Below are 21228 nucleotides of genomic sequence, written 5' to 3' on the forward strand. Positions count from 1 at the left end.
CTATCCCCATGCTTTTCTCAGTTCCTCAAAGATCCATCTCAATGGAAAGGAGAAAGGCAGGTTACTGCACTTTAAACATTTATTTCTGTGTATGTATGTATGTATTTATTTGTGTGTGTGCCTATGTGTGTATTTGTGCACATGGGTGCAGGTGCCCTGAAGGGTGGGACTCTTTCTCTTTCCAGCAGCAGTCATGTGCCTAGCTAGCCAAAAAAAAAAGGCAGGGGGGATGGGGAAGAGGAAGAAAAAGATTGTCTCCCCTGACTTTTATCAGTACATGTTGTTTTATCAGTACATCTACTCATCAGCAACGTATGGTCCCATCAAGACCAACTTAGGCCACACTTAGGCCACACCCATACTTGTGGCTCCCTTACTCACTTTACTAAGCACTCTGGAAACATTCAAAGAATCTTCAGTGGTGATATGCCAACTGGATCTCTTTGGTCATGTGATGAGCGTTCCTTATTCCAGTTGTCAGAACATGCAGACTGATGACCCTCTGAGCCAGGTTCTAGGTTAAGCTCCCTTTGTGTTTGCTTTTCCAGGAGCTCATTTGTCCAGGGAGTCACATAAGTCACGCTTCTATAGCACACAGATGCAGAACATTCTTTCTTTTATTTATCTTTCAACTGGAGAAAAGTGAATCGTCGTAAATCTCCTGAGGCTATGCAGTGTGGACATGAACTAGCATCCAAGGCTGCCAAGCAAGGTCTTCAGATTCACTCGTAGATTAGACACATCCACAACTCCTGCCTTTCCCTGCCGTACTCTCGACATGAGCCCCTTCCAGCCTCTTGCTTTATGAGTCTTCCTTTGCCTAGTGAGACTTAGGAGTGCCATGACATGGAGTTGGCCACGTTAATTGGAGAGGGGATAACCGTCTTTTGCTTCCAAGTCCTAGAAGACATTCCTATTCCAGAAGGTCCCCGAGCCCTCTCCACTTGCTTGAGCATCCTCGTTGTTTATATAACTTGTCTTTTCAGTGCGCTGACGTATTCCGGCTGTTGCCACTGTTGTAAGCCAGATAGGATTATCTCAACCATGTTCATAGGCAGATTACTTTCAAACATTGAAGTATATAGCTTTTTGTATTTTTTAGTCTATCTCTAAAAGATCGGGTAGGAAACACTTCAGAAAATGATCATTTGACCATGAGGTCTGCGGAATTGGGCCTAGGCCTGAGTATTGTCAGTATTTAGAACTTGACTTGATGTTGTTGTTTTTTTCCCAAGCTTTTAGAATGCTTGGCAACTCTCTCCTCGCTTGGTCCTAGTAGTTTCGTATTTTCCTGGCACAACGAGCTTATTCTGGTTTCTACACAAAATGGGCATTTGGCCACCACCAGACCTGTTTATTAGCTGGCACAGGTGTTGATGTGGAAACGTTTCCTTCTGTTGCTGCCCGCCACTAGACACTGTAGCTCCATCTGCCCCTTCACCTCTGATTGCCCCTGTGGGTCTTCAGCATCTCTGACATCACTCCACTCCCACCAGGAAGACCTGCTCTTCAACCATTGGTGATTGATGGTTTGTACCAGCTGCCAGATACACTCTCGACCTTCTGTGTGGAGGTATTAACTCAGCTGTCTGAAATTACCCTGCTTTCCTAATCTCGGAACAGACCTGTTGAAGCCCTGCAGGCAGTGGAGGGTGAAAGCAGCTTTGGGAAACTGGCTGTGTGTGAGGTCCTTAAAGATGATTAGCAATACTCTGACCCTCCTGTTAAATCACAGCAAGCCAAGTGGTCACTTGAAAGACCAGGGCTTGTAAATACTAAGAGTTCATGACTTAGGCTCTTTGAGTATCATAAACACAGTTTATAAATCACACACACACACACACACACACACACACACACACACACCTTTTGTTGTTGTTTATTTTGAGACAGGAAAAGTTTTATTATGCAGCCCAAGTTGGGCTCACACTCTTGCCTGAACCTCCCTCCTGGGCACTAAGATTACAGGCTTGCATCATCATGTTCAGATTTAGAATTCAATTTTTTTACTGAGTTGTCTTATGAATCTTTCTAAAATGATCTTAATAGTCAAATGGTCATCTTGTTTTCTCACCATTATTTTTTTCCACCAGGAATCTAGAGATTAAAAATGAGGAGAGGCCCTTTCACTCCTTCTACGTGTTGAAAAAGAATATGTCCTCTTGATTTCAAAGTTGTTGCTTATTTGGTCAGTGAGGAAAACTACTATTAATCTTAGCAGAAGGTAGGGTCTGGCAAAGATATAGTGGACTTGGAATTTAAATATATGCTACAAAAACAGTGTAAACCTTGAAGATTTTTTTTCCTTACTTTTTTTTCTTATATTTTTCTTTTGTTGGAAAATAGTTAAGATACCATCAAAAAGATCCAGCACTTTCTTGGTTCACAACACTAAAAGACTTTACTTTCCTCAAGGCTTGCTGTCTGTTCCAGTTCTGTGCTCTGGCACCTGTTCACAGTGAGCATTTTTCTGCACATCTACATTTTCCAAGGCAAGCTAATAAATACTCTATTCAGTTCAAAACAGCTTGCTTATGTCTAAACCGTGTGTCCCTTTTAATGGCGCTGCTGTTTGGCTCAAAGGTCTGGGCCTTTGGCCAGTGGGCCCTGCTCACGTTCAGGCATGCATCCTTGTTCAGGCGCAGCTCCAGATCCTGGCTGGTGATATCAGCCTGCTGCTTTCTCTTGTTCTGGGAGGAACACTACATCTTGTCAAACAATCTTGACAGAGAGAGATTTGGGGATGAAATAGAGCAAAAGAAGAACTTAGCGACTGGCTTGTTTAGTTATCTTGTGACTTTTTGCAAAAACTAACTTGTGTCTACTACTGTGGGACTTTTAGCTGTCTTACAGAGGCTACCATGTTCTATGACTTTCCTTTAGAGAAAAAGGAAATGCATGCTTTAATCTTCCTACAGGGCTTCAGGGTGCCATAGATTGAGTTGAAGCAATACACACTAAACAAACACTGTGTTTGACAGATAAAAATAAGAACAGTATCTGAAACATAATAACCAAAATTTGGCTGAATCTAAGCCGAGAAGTAATGTAATCCAAACTGGAGTTCACAAATTTATATTTTTTAGCCGGTCAAAATTAATACAGTTAATCATAAAAAGGGAGGAACTTTAACATGAATAGTTCTTTCCTTTTCCAATAGAAAATCTGGAAAGCAGCTGCCATTAATTCATAGGGGGAAAGAATTATGTTAGAATAATAAGAAAAGGCCATCTTACAATAAAGGACAATCCTTTACATTCAGCTTCCTGAGAAAGTTCTTAGTTTTCTTGTTTGTCCTAGACTAGGGAAAACATTAAGGGCAGTGTAACTTAGAATGAGAACCAAGGACGCTAGAGCCCCTCACCTGCCCAGCCCCATTCCCAGTGCGACCTGCTCTGCCTTTCTGTGTCTTGGTTTTCTGAGCAAAGAAAGAAGGTCTTAGAACCCGCCCCGTGGGGATGTCGCAAGCATAAATAAGCAGTATGCAAAACTGGACGGGTTTCTGGCACAGCAGCAATGCTCAGTTCCCATTTGCTTTCCTGCAGCTTCCTGTGTTGCCAGGTGCATCCCCTCGGGCATGTCTAGAATTGCACACACACACACACACACACACACACACACACACACACACACACACACACGTCTGACCACTAGACTGAACATAATTGATTTCTATTGCCCCTACACTATTTCACTGCTGTGGTGAGACCCTCAGAAGGGTTCATTTTCCTTCTTTCCTGGTGATTGGTGCAATTTGAGATGGGTCTGTTCCATGAGCATAAGCCCCTGAATGCTTGGCAAGAAGGCCCCTTCTTCTTCCTTTACTCCACCCACCTACCAGTGGAAGCATGTCATGAGTAAGAAACAAACCTTTTGTCTAAGCCGCGGAGATTTGAGGGGCTTTGTTTTTACCCTCTAACCTAGTTTATCCTGACGGGAGCAGCTATTAAGAATATGATGAATTATAATTTCCTAGAACTGTGAGGATGATTTATCAAACTCAGCGAGATTCAAGATGTGGTTGGGGCACATCTTGGTCCTTGGCCGTCACCGAGCCATTTTTAGGAGGTCAGAAAGGCAAAGCCATTTTCCCAGGGGCACTGAGATCCCGTTTTTCTTTCTCTGTGCACAGAAATGTGTAAAGGTGGCAGTGGGCAAAGCTGCTGGCCGCAGCACCAGGATGCTCCTGTGGTCACTGTGTTCTCCAGGATGACACACCGGCTGGAGCGGGAAATGTCTCACTTGAGAACACTATGGATAAGGCACTAGAAGTATTCATTTGAGTAGATCTCTGTTCTCAGATGTGCATGTAAAATTGTGTGTGTGCCATGAAGTAGGAAGTCGACATGGAGAGCGGCTGTCACAGTAACACAACGGTACCTCAAGAAGAATCACATGCAGGTGGTTCTTCGTACTGTAAGCTAATCTGGCTGTCCCCCTCCCATAGAATACTATTTTTAATTAAAAAAAATATATAGCTGGCAAACAATGTGGATCCACCTTGTGTGGTCAGCAAGCATTTTTATAAAAGTGTGCAGAGTGAGCTAGTCCACTTGGTGAAAGAAAAGCAACTGGCACCATTCATTAATGATAAAACTTAAGGTTTCGAGCAAAACTTACTTGTCTAGAAAACCTGGGTCCACCAGTGAGAGCCCGACACCCTCTCAATACCTAAAGATTTTATTTGTAATGGTGCAGGTGTATGAAAATCCCAGAAGAACACCTATTGCTTTGTGTGCTAACTTAAAATTTATTTAAAATAATAAACAAATGTGGCTTTAAAATGTTATGTAACAAAATGTCGTTAACAAGGTGAACTAGCGTTTTCCAAACATCTTATGCATGGTGTCGTAAAAATCACATGTGAGTGAAACAAGCATTTAAAGCAAAAGACAGACCAATTAGTGCAGCTGGCTATCAAGTGTATTGGTTCACACTGATGCCCTAAGAATATCAGACTTGTCAAATTGTGGTATTGTATCAAAGAATGTCTGTAACTCTCCAAAGACTATTAAGAGTGTCTCTTCTTTTGACCATGTATTTGTGTGATGTTAGCGTTTTGTCAGTTACTTCAACCAGAGTATCTCAAAGCAGATCAAAAGCATATGCATCTGTGTGACTCCAACTCTCTTGAATTAAGCCAGATACCAAAGAGGTCTGTCGTGATGCGAAAGAGCTGCCACTGGTCTCATCAGTTGTTTGCACTTTTGTTTAGGGACTGTAGTTATCTTCCATAAAAGCATTTGTTGACGTGTAGTGGAATTTATTAAAAATTAGTGTGTTGGTTTTGTTTCTTCGACGTCTCGGTTTTAACCTCTAATGGGATGGATGCTGATAGAGCTACATTAACAAATCCCCCTTGGAATCCTTTGTTACCGGAGTTATTAGGGTTGAAGCTTGCACTACGGCAGCACTAATGAGCCAAACTTGGCCGCCTGTCTTCGAGAAGCCAATTACAGAGACAAATTGATAAAGGAAAGCAGGGTGCCTGGGAGACGCCTCCGTTGGTAAAGTGCTCGGCTGCACAAGCATGAGTGTGGATCCCCAGCACTCACGTAAAAGCTGGGTGTGACAGCAAAAAGAAATGCTTCCAAATAGATCTAGTGACATCACACAAGCGTGCATGTGTGCATGCTGGTGCACACCCCCCCACACACACACACACACCTATCGTTAGGGTTTTAACAAAGGGCCAGAATTTTGCATAGCTAAGCCATTCTGGTCAAGGTGCGGTCCACACATCATTGGTCCAGCATTGTCTTAGCTCCAGTCTCTCCTCAGCTGTGTGAAATCTTTTTCCAGGAGACTAGTTCCTCTTCTGCTGGCACCAGGCTTCTGCCGCCTCCTGCTCCCAGCACGAGATTCCTAGGAATTTTCAATTTCTGGGAACCATTGTCTTCAGTAGTTATTAGCCAAAGGAAGGGACACAGGTCTTTTCCTCCATGACTTCATTTCTGCCAGGCTAAGCATCACATCTTCAAAGCTTATTAGGAATATAAAGGTGTCCTGAGACTCTTGATGTGTGAGCGTTGGGGCTCTAGATTCTGGTCTTTCTTAAAAGTGACTTCAGGTGGTACCTCAGACTGTTTTGAGTGGCCTTCTGCTTTCTTGAAAAGCTAAGCTCTCGCCTGGTGACACCCATCCAGGCTCTGATGGGTGGGGAACGATACTGATCTCTCTCACTAACCTCACCAGCATGTACCCCTCGCCCTCTTCACAGGCCTGTGACAGCCTGGAGTTTCTGCCCTGCCCCCGTCTCTCTGGCCTTCCAAATATAAGGAAGAAAAAAGGTGGCTCATTTGAATAAGCTACTACCTGCCTAAAAACACAAACGTGTCTGAACCCATAGCTACATTCAAGGCCATGGGAAAACAACACAGTCCTCTAACCTGCAGAAGAACTGCTTTCTGTGCTGCGTTTGTGGGACTTGGGGCTTTTTCTGCCAACTCAGCATCTGCATGCCTTTGCAAAGACGAATCTTATCTCTGGGTCTTTCCATCAGATGACTGGTCCCGCTGGACAGCCCTGGGGTTGTCACAGACTCGTCTGCATACAGGGGCTTGTGGACTGCAGGGCATCTCAGGGTTGCTGCATTCCAGGAGGACCCACACTTCAGGATCCAGGCCGTGTTGCTAACCCAAGGCTGTGTGTCTGAAGTCCAGGGCCTTAAGAGTTCTGCCTCTCTCGGGGTTCCTTGGGGTACTCCACTTTCAATTGGGAAATTAATATTCAGCCTCCTCTAAGGGAGTTCCTCGGAAGTCATCCTAGAGAAGTCTGGAAAAATCTCCATTTTGGCTCACTGTAACTCTTAACTATCCTGGAGTCGTGACCCCCTTAAGCTCCCAGCCTCAATAAGTACCAAGAAGTTCATTTTGAAGTGCTACATGTTGCTCAAATTTTAAATGGTCTTATAATAAAAACCCAGAGCCAGATATTGGGGTAAATGTTGAAAGATCAGAGAGACAAAGGAACAAGCCACTAGAGAAACTTCTCACCACTACTGAATTCTCAGACCAAATAGAAGGCGAGATCCTATCTCCACGAATCCTCAGACTAAAAGCCTCTGAGTGCTCAGCGGAAAAGCTTAGTTCCTGCCTCCTCACACCTTATACACCTTTCTCTGCCCAGCCATATTACATCCTTCCTAGTGCTGGGTGGGATTAATGGCATATGTGCTTCCCAAATACTGGTAGCAAAGGCATGAGATGTCAAGTACTGGGATGAGTGTGCCACCACTGCCTGGCTCTGTGTCTCTCTTAGACTGAGTCAATCTCATGTAGTCTAGGGTGGCTTTGAATTCGCAGAGATCTAGACGGATCCTGAGTGCTAGGATTAAAGGTGTGTGCCACCACTGCCTGGCCTCTATGTTTAATCTAGTGGCTGGGTCTGTCCTTTGATCCTCGGGTAAGCTTTATTTGGTACACAGTGTATGACCACAACTACGCCTCCTACTCACAGCCTGGCTCTCCTGGCCTTGTCATCTCCCAGGAGCAGTCCTTGTTCTATGTGTCTGTGTCCCTCTTAAATGGGTTCCCCTAAACATCCCCTCTGCTGCCTCCTTCTCACAGTCATCTTTCCACACACATTTGTTCCTGGGAAGCTGTGGGTATGGCACTCTCTGCCTGAGCTCTGGAGGATGCACACTGGCTTTAGATCTGGCTCCAGTCCATTGTCACAGCGTGACTGGAGAAACTGGTATCTCTCTGCCTCCCATCGTTCCTTTCTGGACTAGAGCTCAGATAATGCTACCCTTATGGTCCTGCCGTCACCAAGAAATCACAGCCTCGGATTGCAAGGCAAAGCAGTAGGCAAATTAGAAGGTGCCTAAGCCTTTATTGGGTAGTCGGTGGGAAAATGGGGTTTGGAAAGAGAAGGAGCATGAACATTCTACTCTAGGAGATCGACATGGAAGTGAAAGAAGTCTTGAGAAAATTCCTCGGCTAGAATTCCGGATATGGGAGCGGGCACTGGGACAGCTGGAGGAGGAGGAGTGGGAAGGAGCAGATCCAGTTGCTGAGAGTAAGAGCTCCATAACTCTGCCTGCCAGCTTCCAGCACCATCCCCGACCGGTTAGCCTGGAAGGAATGTTTTTCACCCTCTCCACGGAACACAAAATTGAGTCCCTGATTGCTCATTGTTATTTGGACCTCAAGACATTGGCAATACATATGGAGGTGCTGGCTGGAGTCCCATCATAGTAGCTCTGATTTTAGTTGAGCACAGACTGCCCCCTACTGATGGTGTTGAATACTGATGGTATTGATTGAGCTCCTACGGTGGGGGTTTCCTTTGTTCCTAGGGATCAGTGCAGAAAATGGAGAGATGTATCTGTAATGGAGTTCTTCAGACTTACATAAACTATATTTTTAAATGTCTCAGAAGTGACCTTTTTCTCATTAAAATTCATGCAAACTAATATGGCCAGGTCAAGGGTAGTTTAAACAGAACCCAGAGGGTTCATTATAAAGCCCTGTGACTCCAGGTGCTTGCATATTGACCACTTGTGAGAAAAACAGCATGTGTGTTCGATCTAACACTCTGACGTCATTTGCAGTCAGAGTGGTTCAGGGGCTTGATTGGATGAGGAGAGACGGGGGAGCATGAAGACGTGCTCAGGGCACTGCCAAGCTAGCACTACGCTCTGGCTAACCCCGCCAGAAATGACTGGTAACACTATCCTACTGTTTCTGTTGCATGAATTAACATTTTATTGTGCTCCTTTCTAATGTAATAAAATCAATTAAAGATTAAATATTAACGAATTCACAGTGGACAAGATTATGAGTTCTCAGTCTTGAAAGGGCACCATAAATGTTGTATAGGAGGCAGATCGAGTGAGCAGCGCTTACACAGCAGTTTCTTGTTTCATTTGAATCTGTTTCCAGAAGCCATAAAGTCCTGGTGCTTCCGGCCGCAAAGAACCCGCTGCTGAATCTGGACACACAGCTCCTGCTTTTAGAAGCCGGGAAGCCACTGCTGACCTTTCACGTTGTCTTCAAGTTGTAGACTTTTGATGAGCTCCTTATAGTTTTAGATGAACTTCAAGAGTAATATCAAATGGGTTTGGATTGCTTCAGAGTAGCTATGAAAATTGATACCTTACACATTGTTTGCCAGAAGAAAGGGAGGCAGAGACTACTTTGTAGCAATTGCTACAACGTATAACATAACTGAGTTTCTTCTATGATGTCCTTTAGTATGACTCTAAGGCGGGAGTCATCGAGTTTTTTTGCAAGGACCGGGCAGTATTGTAAATGTGGGTGGTCTCTGTTGCAGTCGTTCGGCTGTGCTGCTGGAGTGGGAAAGTCACCTAAGACAAAGAGGAAAGAAGGGGGGTGGGGGGGGTGAGTGCTCCAGGAAATACACGCACAGTTCTGGCACTGTCCCTGCCTCTGATCTGAAGTGAAATAACTAGTGAGTCTTGAAAGAGAAGAGGAGGAGGGGGAGAGGAAGACAGGAAAACAGAGACAGGACAGAAGTCATCAAATGACGTCAGTTGCAAACTGTTGTCCTGTCTTCTGGAGCCTTTGGAATCTGTTGAATGGGTACTGGTCTCAAGTACCTGATTTCTACCCTCTGAGCAAAATTACAAGTTGTTAATTGTATGTATTAACTTTATTTGATTCAAGAAAAGTAAATATTTTCCTCACATCTGAGCAGAAGGCTTTTCCTTTGTCTTGTTCTTTAGAAGAATTTACGGTCTTCGCTGTCCGTGAGCGTCTACAGCAGCTCCCAGTTAAAATCTCAGAGGCCTCACTCCTTTTATGAGACAGCTCAGTAATGATTTTTTTCTCCATTCAATTAGTCCCAAATGGAAATTTAAGGAAAAAAATGTCTTACACAGAGAGAGGATGTGTGAGGTAGCTTTTTATGATGTAATTTTATCTTAATAAAGACAGGTCCATTCAGATGAATTCGTGGTCCTTTTCCAAGATAGAATATTATTTCAAAGACTGTCCAGCGTAGCAGACATGGAGGGAGCTGCGTCACCTAGAATCTGGCACTTACGTCTTGGTGAGCGGTTGTCTCTTTGGCTTTGTTGTGTGGGAAATACTTTGCTGTGTATATAATTCCCTTGAGCAGTGAGGATGCTGGCTCTTCTTTTACCAGTTGGAGACTGAGCCCAGGCGGCTGGATCCTGTGTGCCCAGGTGTCTCTGACAGAAGCATACCGGGACACTGTTTTGTTGCCTACATACTTATTATTTGGAAGTATAATGGGGGGGAGGGGCGCGGCGCCGGGGAAGCTGCCCTGTCTTACTAAATTTTGGCAAAAGATGGATGACTTGTCCTTTGTTCTTCAGTTCTTTTATTTTGGAGTCTTTCTAATGGAATTTGGATCAAAACCACACCTGATTCCTTTTTTCTCGTCTCTGATAACTAACATGTGAGGAAACCCTGACACAGTGGCTGAGGCTCTGGGGAACGTCAGGGCACACAGAGGGAACTCTTGAGGACAGCACGATAATGTCAAGAAACAAAATAACAAAACAGGTAGTTTGGGTCATTGCTGAGGCAAGGGGTGGCACTGGTCTCTTTGGAAGCAAACACTAACCTGAAAGCCGACAATGGATCGCAGTCTGAATTCCTCCTGCACAAGGTGTTTTAGAAAACATGGTCAACCTAAAGCCTAGTAATGTCTACAGACACACTCTCATTTCCAGCAGTAACAACTAGGAAATCCAAATTGACTATTTGTTTAAAACAGTTATGTGGATCAAATTCAGTGCCTGCCTGAAGAAATGTGCTGGGATGACAGGACCTGAGTAACATGGCATCAGGAAAAAAAAACACTGCCTGGCTGTTATTAGAGGAATTTGATGTGTCTGAGACTTCCTGAAGTAGAAATGTAAGGCTAGACCATTATTCCTATTTGTGTAGATATGTATATAATGGGAATTGATCCTCTGCTGTGGCTTCAACTGTGAGCACCAGCAGTAATAAAAACAGACTTTTTCTTTTCTTTTTCTTTTTTTTTTCTTTGTTTTAGAACAAGGGGATTTATAGTTAGAAATCATCTTCACAAAGCAAATTTTATCTGAAAAACAGGGCTTTTGTTTCTGAAGGTGCCTTGTTATATTGACAGGCATTGCATTGTTACTGCTGTTTATCTCAGATACGAATTAGGAGATTTAATTAGTAAGTGGCCCTAACCTTCCATAAGTGCTTTAATCAATGTGCATGTATTCATTTTTTAAATTAACTAGAGAAAACCTTTTTTCTCTTTCCGTAAGCTGAGAGCAGCCATTCAGGGCTGAGCAGTGGGAAGGCGGGAGCACTGTTGGGGAGCACTGGGCTGCTGGGGTGTCCGACGCTGTCTGTTAAGCCTAGGCAAATATAAACTCACTGTGCTCATGAACCAAACACTGTGTGTTTTAGTTTGGTCCTGTATCAGAAGCGGTTTAACACACCAGTTGATGGTTAACTCTGCTTTAGGTAAGCCATTGTTGTGAAGTACTGTGTCTGGTAAAACACCATCCTCCAGGTGATGGGGAGCAGATTGCATCTTCCATTGGAAGACATCACCAGGGCAGTTTAGTAACATCTGCCTTTAGTAACACAGAAAAGCCCTGGATACTGCAAAGAATGTCAGGATTTCAGTAGCTTCGGAAGCAGCTGTGTTGTGCCTGTGTGCAGTTACTCATTCAACTCGGTGTGCTCATCATTTCTCATCTGTCTATGAGCTAAGAAGTAATGTGAAGCCTCGCTGTATCTAAAGAGGGAGACTGACTGTGGATTAGCAGGTGGCATGAATTTGTTCTGTTGTGGGCCAAAGTGTTCACGGAGGCGAGTCACTGGTGGCCACTGGTGGCAGTACCATACCACCAGTTTAGAGGCTGAGTTAATTGAAAATAAATCCTTTTGTTTTAGTTATTATCTGACCTCATTGAGGAAACTGGCACATGGTTTACATCTCGGTGTTAGTCACTCTGTGCCGTCATCTACGCAAGGCACTTTCCTGGGAACCAGAGTAACTTGAGCATCTTCACCAAAGTGAACACAAAGCTAAAACCATTAAAGGTGTAGAGGGGGACTCTTCAAACTGCAGAGTGTAGTGACATCAACAGCTCCTGGAGTATAAAATAGAGGGCAGGTGGGGGCAGTGAATGGGTTCGGGCATGCTCTTCCCTACATATGCCTGAGTGGGTATACTTTCTTGGTGTCTTTATAAGGTAGACAGGTCTGAAATGAGCAGATTAAAGACTTCGAGCGTTAATCACTGGAGCTGTGAAGCTGAGAGTTGTAGAATTGACAGTTAAAAAAGATCTGATCGAGCATCTTCATTGTCAAATGTTGATTCCTTTGCCAGAAATCACAAAGCTAGTGAGTTGGAGCCTAGATTGCAAGTTGTCTCTCATTCCGTATGTGCTTCCGAATTGTCCACTAAGCTAAGTCAGGTTCATGAGGTCTTTAGGAGTCATCATGTTGTCAGTCCCCGGTCGTAATTCTCTTGAACTTTCATGTTAAAATAGAAATTGATTTAACCACAGGGGTTGGGACTATCTAAAAAAATAATTGTTTAACTGAGTTAAACTAGAGACTAGAATTCAGGAAGAGATACTTTTCTGGGTTGTAGAAAAGGTGACTGTGGGACCAGGACAGGTAAGTAGGAGACCAGTGACAGTGGCCCTGATTGCAACGTAGTTAAAGAGAGGAAGGGGCAAGGTGGCTCAGGAAGAGAAGACCCAAGCCTGCCATGTTCCACAGGAGCAAAAGAAAAAGATGAGTTTCAATCAGCAGAGAACTGAGGGTGGTAGCTAAGCTGGTTATTCATGCCTCTGTGTCAGAAAAAGTCAGGGTAGCCTGGCTGAATGACAGCCCGAGGGCAGTTGCCCATACTCCTTCTCAGAACAAGCTGGAGAAGAGCCCCATAGAAGGTCCAAGGAGGGGTGAAGGCAGGGGTGAAATGCGAGCAGCCTTGTTACCTTACAATGAGGGCTGGGATGAGTGTTGGAGAGGAGTACCTACAAGTGCTCTGTAGCTACTCTAGTGTCAAATAAAATCACCTTTGAAGCCCCAGAAATAATTTCATCATTGACTTCTTAATCTGCCATTACTCTATCAGCACAGATGTTGGTTATCTAGGATAGTTTCATACCAGTGAACCATTAAACAATAGAATGATTACTTACTATTCACCAAATAAATTATTATTTTTTAAAGTAACGGTAGTTGAGGCTGGAGAGCTGGCTCAGTGGTTAAGTTAAGCTAAGTTTGGTTCCCAGCACCCATACCATGCAGCTCACAACTGCTGCTACTCCAGCTCCAAGAGGATCTGACGCCCTCTTCTGGCTTCTGTAGGCACTGCACATGTGGGGCATTTATTTATATAACACATAAGAATAAAAAACTGGGGCTGGCCCAACTGGATCAGGCCCTCTGGATAAGTGAGACAGTTGATTGGCTTCATCTGTTTGGGAGGCATCCAGGCAGTGGGACCGGGACCTGTCCTCAGTGCATGAACTAGCTGTTTGGAACCTGGGGTTTATACAGGGACACTTGGCTCAGGCTGGGAGGAGGGGACTGGACCTGCCTGGACTGAATCTACCAGGTTGAACTCAATCCTCAGGGGAGTCTTTGCCCTGGAGGAGATGGGAATGGGGAGAAAGTGGGGGAGAGAACAAGGGAATCTGTGGCTGATATGTAAAATTAAATTAAATTTAAAAAGAAAAAAAAACTGGGGCTGGTGAGATGGCTCAGAGGTTAATAGCACTGGCTGTTCTTCCAGAGGTCCTGAGTTCAATTCCCAGCCACCGCATGGTGGCTCACAACCATCTGCATTGAGATCTGGTGCCCTCTTCTGGCCTGCAGGCATACATGCAGACAGAACACTGTATACATAATTAATAAATAAATCTTAAAAAAAAATAAATAAGAATAAAAAAACTAAAAAATAATGGTAGTAGCCAAAAGGAGCCAGTAAAGATAATATTTATTGTTTCCTCTATTGCTTCTATTCCTCTCTGTTCCTACTAGAAAACCCAGCATGTACTTTGGTACCAAGTAGGCATGCTCTAGGTGAAGTGCACTAACAGTGAGATGCACATTCCAAGAAATTCATGCAATAACAAAACCAGTCACTACCTCTTAATCTGCCTAGACTTCTAGAACAAAATGCAATATTGGCAGCTTATAAAACAAGGCAAATTTATTCCTTCCAGTTCTGGAGGCTTGTAATTCTTAACGCACCGATAGGCTTGGCATCCTGTAAGGGCTCGTTTCCTGGTTCATAGCCTCTAGCTGTGTCCTTACATAATGGATGGGGCAATGTTGCTGTCTTGGGCCTCTCTTGTAGAGACACCAATACTTGTCATGACCTAATCAATTCTCACCCCCTAACACGTTCATCTTGGTCATTAGGATTTTAACATGAGTTTGGGGGCAAAGAAGACATAAGCATTATAATTATAGTTATATAATTATAATTAGAACATTACATTACTGTAAACCTGAATATGTTATTTATTGGGCTTCACATAGCCAACAGTGGAAGATTGCAAGTTCAAAGCCAGACTGAACAACTTAGTAAGAACTATCTTAAAATAAAGAAGTAGATGGAGAGGTGGGAATATAGAATGTTATAGAATATCTCTCTAGCATATGCAAAGCTCTGGATTCATTTACGAATGTGTGTGTGTGTGTGTGTGTGTGTGTCTTCCAAACTGGCAAACACTAAGTATCAGAGAAGTAGATTTGTAATCTTGTCCCAAAGATTTTCAAGTTTGTTAGTTTTCTGTTACCATAACAAAATACCTGAGGCAAATCAATTAGTAAGAAAAAAAGGGTTGGTTTAGGTCATGTTTTCAGAGGTTGTTTTGGGGTCTATAGCAATGCAGTATATTGAGGAAGGGACATATAGTGTTAAAAGCTACTTACCTGGTGGCAGCCAGAAAACAAGAGAGACAGGAAGTGGCCCAGGTTCCAGCACCTTCAAGAGCATTCTCTCAGTACCCTAACTTCATCCCACCTGGCTCATCTCCTGGTAGCACCATAGACCGGGTCTAAGCCATTGAGCATGGGTCTTTGTGAGGCACGTAAACCTGACAGAGCAAAAACGGAGTGTAAGCAGTGCTTTTCTCGGCTTGAAATCCTGTGGCGGGTCCTCCCGTTGTGATCTGACTTTCACTGCAGTGTTGAATCCGTTCTCCATGGACTGGTCACTTGTGTGTCTCCCCGTCGATGGGAAATATCGAAAGGGCAGGAGCTGCATCTTCACCGCTTCCATCCCCAGGTTACAGCTGTGGCAGTTCTCCACATAGGTTGGCCTAGAGATCCAATGGATGTGTGGAAAAAGCATGATGCTGCTGAACCCTGACTTTGTTTTGTTTTTCCTTCCTTGAGGACTTTGGCGTTATGTTCCTGCACCACGTTGCAAGCATTTTCTTGATAAGCTTTTCATATGTCAACAACATGGCCCGAGTAGGGACCCTGGTCCTCTGTCTTCACGACTCAGCCGATGCTCTGCTAGAGGTAAATTTTTTCCCTTTCATCTTGAAGAAGACAAAGTCCAGAGCTCACGAAGTCCCCAGAGCCAGCAGTCCTGTACTGGGTTGGCTGGTGGTTTGAAACTGCTGGGTGTTAATGGCTTACACTGGCATGAGAATGTGTGTACAGAGTGAGCTTTGTTAACATCCTTGCCTAATAGGAAGCTGGAAGCCTCAATCTTTGAATGGTTGATTTTATAACAGGAAAATCATTGTTTTAATAGAGTTTCTGTTCTAAGAGTCACCCTGATTCATCTGCAAACTGCATATAACCCAGTTTAGTACTCATACTAAAATTAAGTGCTTTTGTTACCAGTATACGTATTATCCTAGTGGTTTGAGCAATGCAAAGGGTATATGAATCATAAATTTTATAGTGAAGATTTGTAAAGAATTTACCACTTTCAGAATTATTCTCAGTAATGTTATGTGCATAAATAAGTCCTTTCACTTGACTTTATGCTAGGAAATTATATAACTGGTCAAAATTAACTTAAAAGAGTACAGAGTTCATGTAGAAGTGACTCTTGGAGTCATTTTTTTTTTCCTGCTGGGCCATGGTTCTGTTGCCTCAAAGACAGAGGTCTCCTTGATGATCTGTTATGGCCATAAGAGCCACAAATGTACACATTTAATCTTTCATAGAGGCAATAAGTTAAGATTTGAACTGAGTATAAAACCTCATGAAAAATTCTGGTCCCCCAAAGGTTATGAAACTAAGATAGTCCTTCTGAACCACATAAGTCAGAAGATAGTTTGTGGCCATGATTATTGAGTGATTCAAGCTAAACCTCATGAATCTGTTCTCCATGGACTGGTCACTTGTGTGTCTCCCCATTTGAAACACCTGAAGGGTGTTTTTAAAAGGAGAAATGTATGCGATAGGAAGTCTTCTGAAATTCTGTTATAATTTGATTTATCCTGTGTGTGCTTAGAAGTAGACATTTATGCAGCAGCCTGCATGTAGAAATCAATCCTGGACCTTCAGCGAATGTTAATTCCTCTGGAAATCTCTGGCATGCAGCTTGGATGGAGCTGTGATCACCCAAAAAAAAATATAGTTAATCCAGGAATCCAAGTATGTGGCTTTAAAGCAAAAAGTTTTCTTAACCTGGATTCTTTTTGACATCATAGATAATGCTTGGAAATGTCCAATTAATGAAATTGAAAACTAGGCTTTATAGCATACACATCTCTGTTAGGTTGATGCTGTTGCTAATAAGATGCTGTCGCTGCTGATGGGTGAATGTGAAAGAAAAGGACTTGTTGGCAGTACCTAGCCAGAAGAAGGCTGGAAGTACTTTCCTTTTAACGTAATTCATGGTGTTATACTTCAAATATTCATGAAATTAAAAGCTCATAATTTTGACTTCCACTCGGGTGATGGATATTTCCTCCTAAGACACATTTCTCTCATAGCTTTGTGCACTGCTTAGCACCATTAAATGACTGCCTCCAAGGATGCTATCAAGTCTTTTCCAGTAATTAATTTTCCAAGACATAGAAAGTAGTGTTGTGTGTGCAGAAGAGATCTGCAGTTTCTAACTGTAGTGCTTAGGTGCTGTGGACTCTGCAAACCTGCAAGAAGTGAGGAAGGAAAAAGGTCCCCTTCCAGACCCACCTGATCTCACTTAGAGTCATTTCAAAGTGATGGTGGAGAAAGCTGTATGGTTGCCCCTCTAGACTAATTTATAACATTGATACATATATATACCTCATTGTGGGCTCATGCATGCTGAAGGAAACTTTTATCAGTTACTAAGTAAGTTGCATTCCTTCCTCTTACAGGCTGCCAAAATGGCAAATTATGCCAAATTTCAAAAGATGTGTGATCTTCTGTTTGTCATGTTCGCCATGGTTTTTATCACCACGCGGCTGGGCATATTTCCTGTCTGGTGAGTATGGCGATCTTCCTGATAAAGGCAACCCCTCCAAGGAAACTTTGCAAACACTCTTCTCCTGAATCATACTCTGAAGTCCTTCCTAAGAAGTTTCCAGCCCATCGAGGAACAACTAAAAAGCAGCTCGACGGTGCTGAGGAAATAGTTGTGTTGGGACAGTATTTTGCAAGTATGAGGACCAGAGCTTAGTCCTCAGCATCCCAGTAACACATGCTTTTAACTCTAGCACTAGGGAGGTGGAAACAGAATATCCCTGAGGCTCCCTAACTAGCCAGTATAGCCTAAATGATGAACTCCAGACCAGATACCCTGTCTCAAAGGTTGTAGAGGGCATTTTTTACAATGATACTCAAGGTTGTCATATGGTTTACACACACACAGCACTTGATCTCTTCTTTGAGGAGAGTTATATACTTTACTAATATTTTGGTGGATCAGGTGTGTTTAGGGTGGTTTGACCATGGACATCTTTACTAATACCTTGTACAGCATAGTTAGAGCAGGATGTGGCTTAACGAAGCCTCAGAAGCCCCCTGTTCTTTTAGACACTAGTCTAGAATATGACTTAAGAACCTCAGCCGAGGAGGTCTGAGTTCAGAAAGGAAATATGGTCCTGCAGCCAGAAGCAGCATTGTCCAGGAACTCAACAGATTCACGGAGTCCTGGACGCTGCTTCAGTCCAGTAAGTCAGAAACTCCACAGGTAAGACCTGACTACCTCTGTCATTCTAAGTCTTCATGATGGTTGTGCTAGATTAAAGTTTGAACAACGCTGACCTAAATAAGTCTCTTCATCCACTTATGTTTATAGATAACGAGGGATGCAAAATATAATTTAAAAATAACCCTGAAATTCTCTGTGGCTCCATAATATCTAGATGGCTTTTGCTTTGTTAAGAACTCAGGAAAAGGCATAGCAGAGTGTTGGCATTGGACAGACATTTCTGTAGATTTGTTGTCAATTTTGATCTGGGCGTGGGGAGACGAACCTGCTGCGTCACTTTAAATCTACCACTGATGGTAGATTTTCTTTTCCCCCTTTCATTTTGAAAGATCAATTTGAATGGGAAATTTGAGCCATGGAAGTAGATAAAGTAGGAAAATGAAGGTGTGATACTACATTGAAGATGCAATAGTGTCCTACAGAAGACTAACAACCATAAAGTTGGGCCTTTAGTGAGTAGATGTATCATCAGGATTGCATTCATGAATCGTTGACACAGCCACACCATTTCAGCCACAAGGCAGACACGTACTCCTTCTCCTTGAGGTTTACAGCCCTTTGGACACTTAGGTTAATCATTTTCAAACAGCAAAGCCTTGTGTTGGCAACAGACATGTACTAAAACCTTATTACAGTTGAATGTGAATGTAGGTAGGGAACACCAAAGTAATCTTAATACGATGTGTCTAATCATTTCAGGGTGGGTGGGGGGCTTTCAAAATTATTACCATAACTAGGTATAAGAATTTAAAGAAGAAATTCAAACAACGTATAAGGAATAATTTCTCAGAAAGATGGAAAGCATTTTCAGATGAGTAAGAACCTGACTCTGGAAGAAACAGGCACCATTCCTATGATTTGATTTCCTGCCTTCCTTCTAGAGAGAGAGTGGAAATAGAGGGACACCTGCTTTTCTTCCCTCCAGTAAACATGCACATGCTTGGGGTTTAAGCACTGGTGAATTACCTAGAGCATAGGTCCACAGAACAAAGAAATCCTATCCCACAGTCAGTGAGAATACTCACAGGTACACCTGCTATGATGGCCTGCGAGCCACTTGGAAAAGTCTCTGTAACCTACTGTAAATGTCTTGCAAACACTGGAGGCTCCTGCACCTGGTAACCGGAGTGTAACCAAGCTTTTGAAAAGCAACTTATGGAAAACAATTTTCTATTTCTTGTAATATAAGAAATAATGTTAAATTCACTTCCATGACCGTTGTATAGTTAGTGAAGAGAAATCTTTCCAGATACATCCAGGAAGTCAGGTTGGCGCCTTGATGACCTGTTTTGGTCCTGATCAGCTGCCACAGTGTAATGGGCAGCGTTGTTATTTCACTCTTTCACAAAAAGAGCAATAACAACGTGTGTTTCAAATACTTGATATTGTGAAACTATTTTGAAATTCCTTTGGAATCAAACACAGTTTGGGGAAGACCTTCCAGGTTATTGACTGCAGACTCCTCCCCCTGGGGAAAGACCTTCCAGGTTATCAAGTGCTGACTCCTCCCTCATCCCTCTGCTTGTAATAAGTACAATTAGTTTTCCAGGACAAGAATATTGCTTTTGACATCCAGGAGGGGAAAATGGCTTTTTTTATAAAATGACATCTGGGTCTTTATAACTTCTAAGCCACGGACCTCTAAGCTCTGTGTGAAATATGTTGTGTGTGCGTATTGCTTGCACATGCTTCCAGGGTGGAGGACCAGTGGTTTCACCAGAGTCTCTAATGTCTGGGACTCCTTCCTTTGCTCAGAGAAGTGCCTTGTGGAAAACAGAATAAGTGTGCATTCCACCTCGAGCAGAAGACTCTGCAGGGTGTGCAGGTTTCTAGTGCGTCTTCTGCAAAAAGCGCCTATAATTCCTTCAGCTATTCCTATGTGTTGTTTTCCCTTCGTTTGTTTCCCGGAATTCCTCCCAACAGGATCTTCCAATCTCATCACGAGAGATAACAACACGTATTATTTGGTACCCACCCACCTCAGACCACAGCATGAGCTTTAAACGTGGCTTCCACCTTGTCTAGTGATGCTCCAGTACACATGGGAGCTGTTGTCCCACTTCCTCTCCTAAGGTCAAATCACTTTGTACATTTCACTTTTCACTGTGGTGAATCTGCGTACTCGACGACACAGGCTGCATCTGTTCCTCTCAGAGCTTGCCCTGCTGTTTTCAGATACCATACTGTAAGCCACACTGTGCCTGCCCTTCCAGGTTTGTGTTACTTCTTCCAACTCACCAAAGACAAATGTCGACGAGCGAAGGATTTCAGTCAACTCAGTGCCCAACAACTAAGCTTAGGTGACTTTTCTACTCACTGTGCAGACGTCTGAGATCCACTATCACAGCCTCTTGCTTCCTCGTATTTTTCTACAGTATACAGAAGACTGTGTTCAAAGTCCTGTGGAAATCAGGAGGATTCTTGCTTTAGGCACGTTTTGTGCATAGAGAGGCCAGGCTATAGAGGACAGGAAAGTGGGGATGGTGGAGTACTCTTCTAATCCCAACCGCCGGAGCGACTGAGATAGGACTCCCCGTGTTCAGAGCCAACCTAAGCAACACCAAGACTTGCTCTCAGAAGAGAAGAGAAACAGAGGAGAAATAGGAACAAGCTAGGAATAGAGCTTAGTGGTAGAGCAGTGCTTGCAGAGCTGTGGGAGGCCCAAAGTTCAATCCCCAACTCTTAAAAAAGGCGGAGAGAGTGAAACTCCAACGCTCGGTCGTTAGGGGCTTACCGATCTCCTACGTCTGCTGTTCGCCTTTTTTAATTGTAGTGGTGTAAACTTTTAACTCAGAAGTCCTGCCATTTTTAATGTATTTATGTATTTGGTGAGGATTTATTAAGCAATTGGGATGAGCAGTATACTGAACATTCAGTTAGATGTGTGGTTTTCCTTGGGGCGCTTGCAGTTTAAATTCCTATAAGCGCTGTCAGTATTGTTTAAAAGAAGAAGCTACAAGTTATGTTAGTTTCTAAACATTTAGGGAACATCAGTAATATAAATATTTCGTATTTAAATCATCTTACTGCATATACTGAAGAGCTCTATTGGCTAAATCATATATCAGACAGGATATATCAGAAAAATAGATACTCAATTTTCTTTTTAAAGAGACTAAG

General features: G+C 43.2%; 1 protein-coding gene across 2 annotated transcripts in view; it reads left to right on the forward strand.

Moving 5' to 3' along the window:
* Cers6 (ceramide synthase 6) overlaps positions 1-21228 on the forward strand; it is a 262719-nt gene that overhangs the window by 203597 nt on the left and 37894 nt on the right. For both annotated transcript variants that reach the window (XM_006972379.4, XM_006972378.4), the window contains exons 7-8: positions 15342-15470; positions 17273-17379. In XM_006972379.4, the coding sequence (XP_006972441.1) occupies positions 15342-15470; positions 17273-17379 (236 nt within the window). The remainder of the gene's footprint in view (positions 1-15341; positions 15471-17272; positions 17380-21228) is intronic.

Source organism: Peromyscus maniculatus, chromosome 4 (genome assembly GCF_049852395.1).
Source record: "Peromyscus maniculatus bairdii isolate BWxNUB_F1_BW_parent chromosome 4, HU_Pman_BW_mat_3.1, whole genome shotgun sequence".
NCBI lineage: Eukaryota > Metazoa > Chordata > Mammalia > Rodentia > Cricetidae > Peromyscus > Peromyscus maniculatus.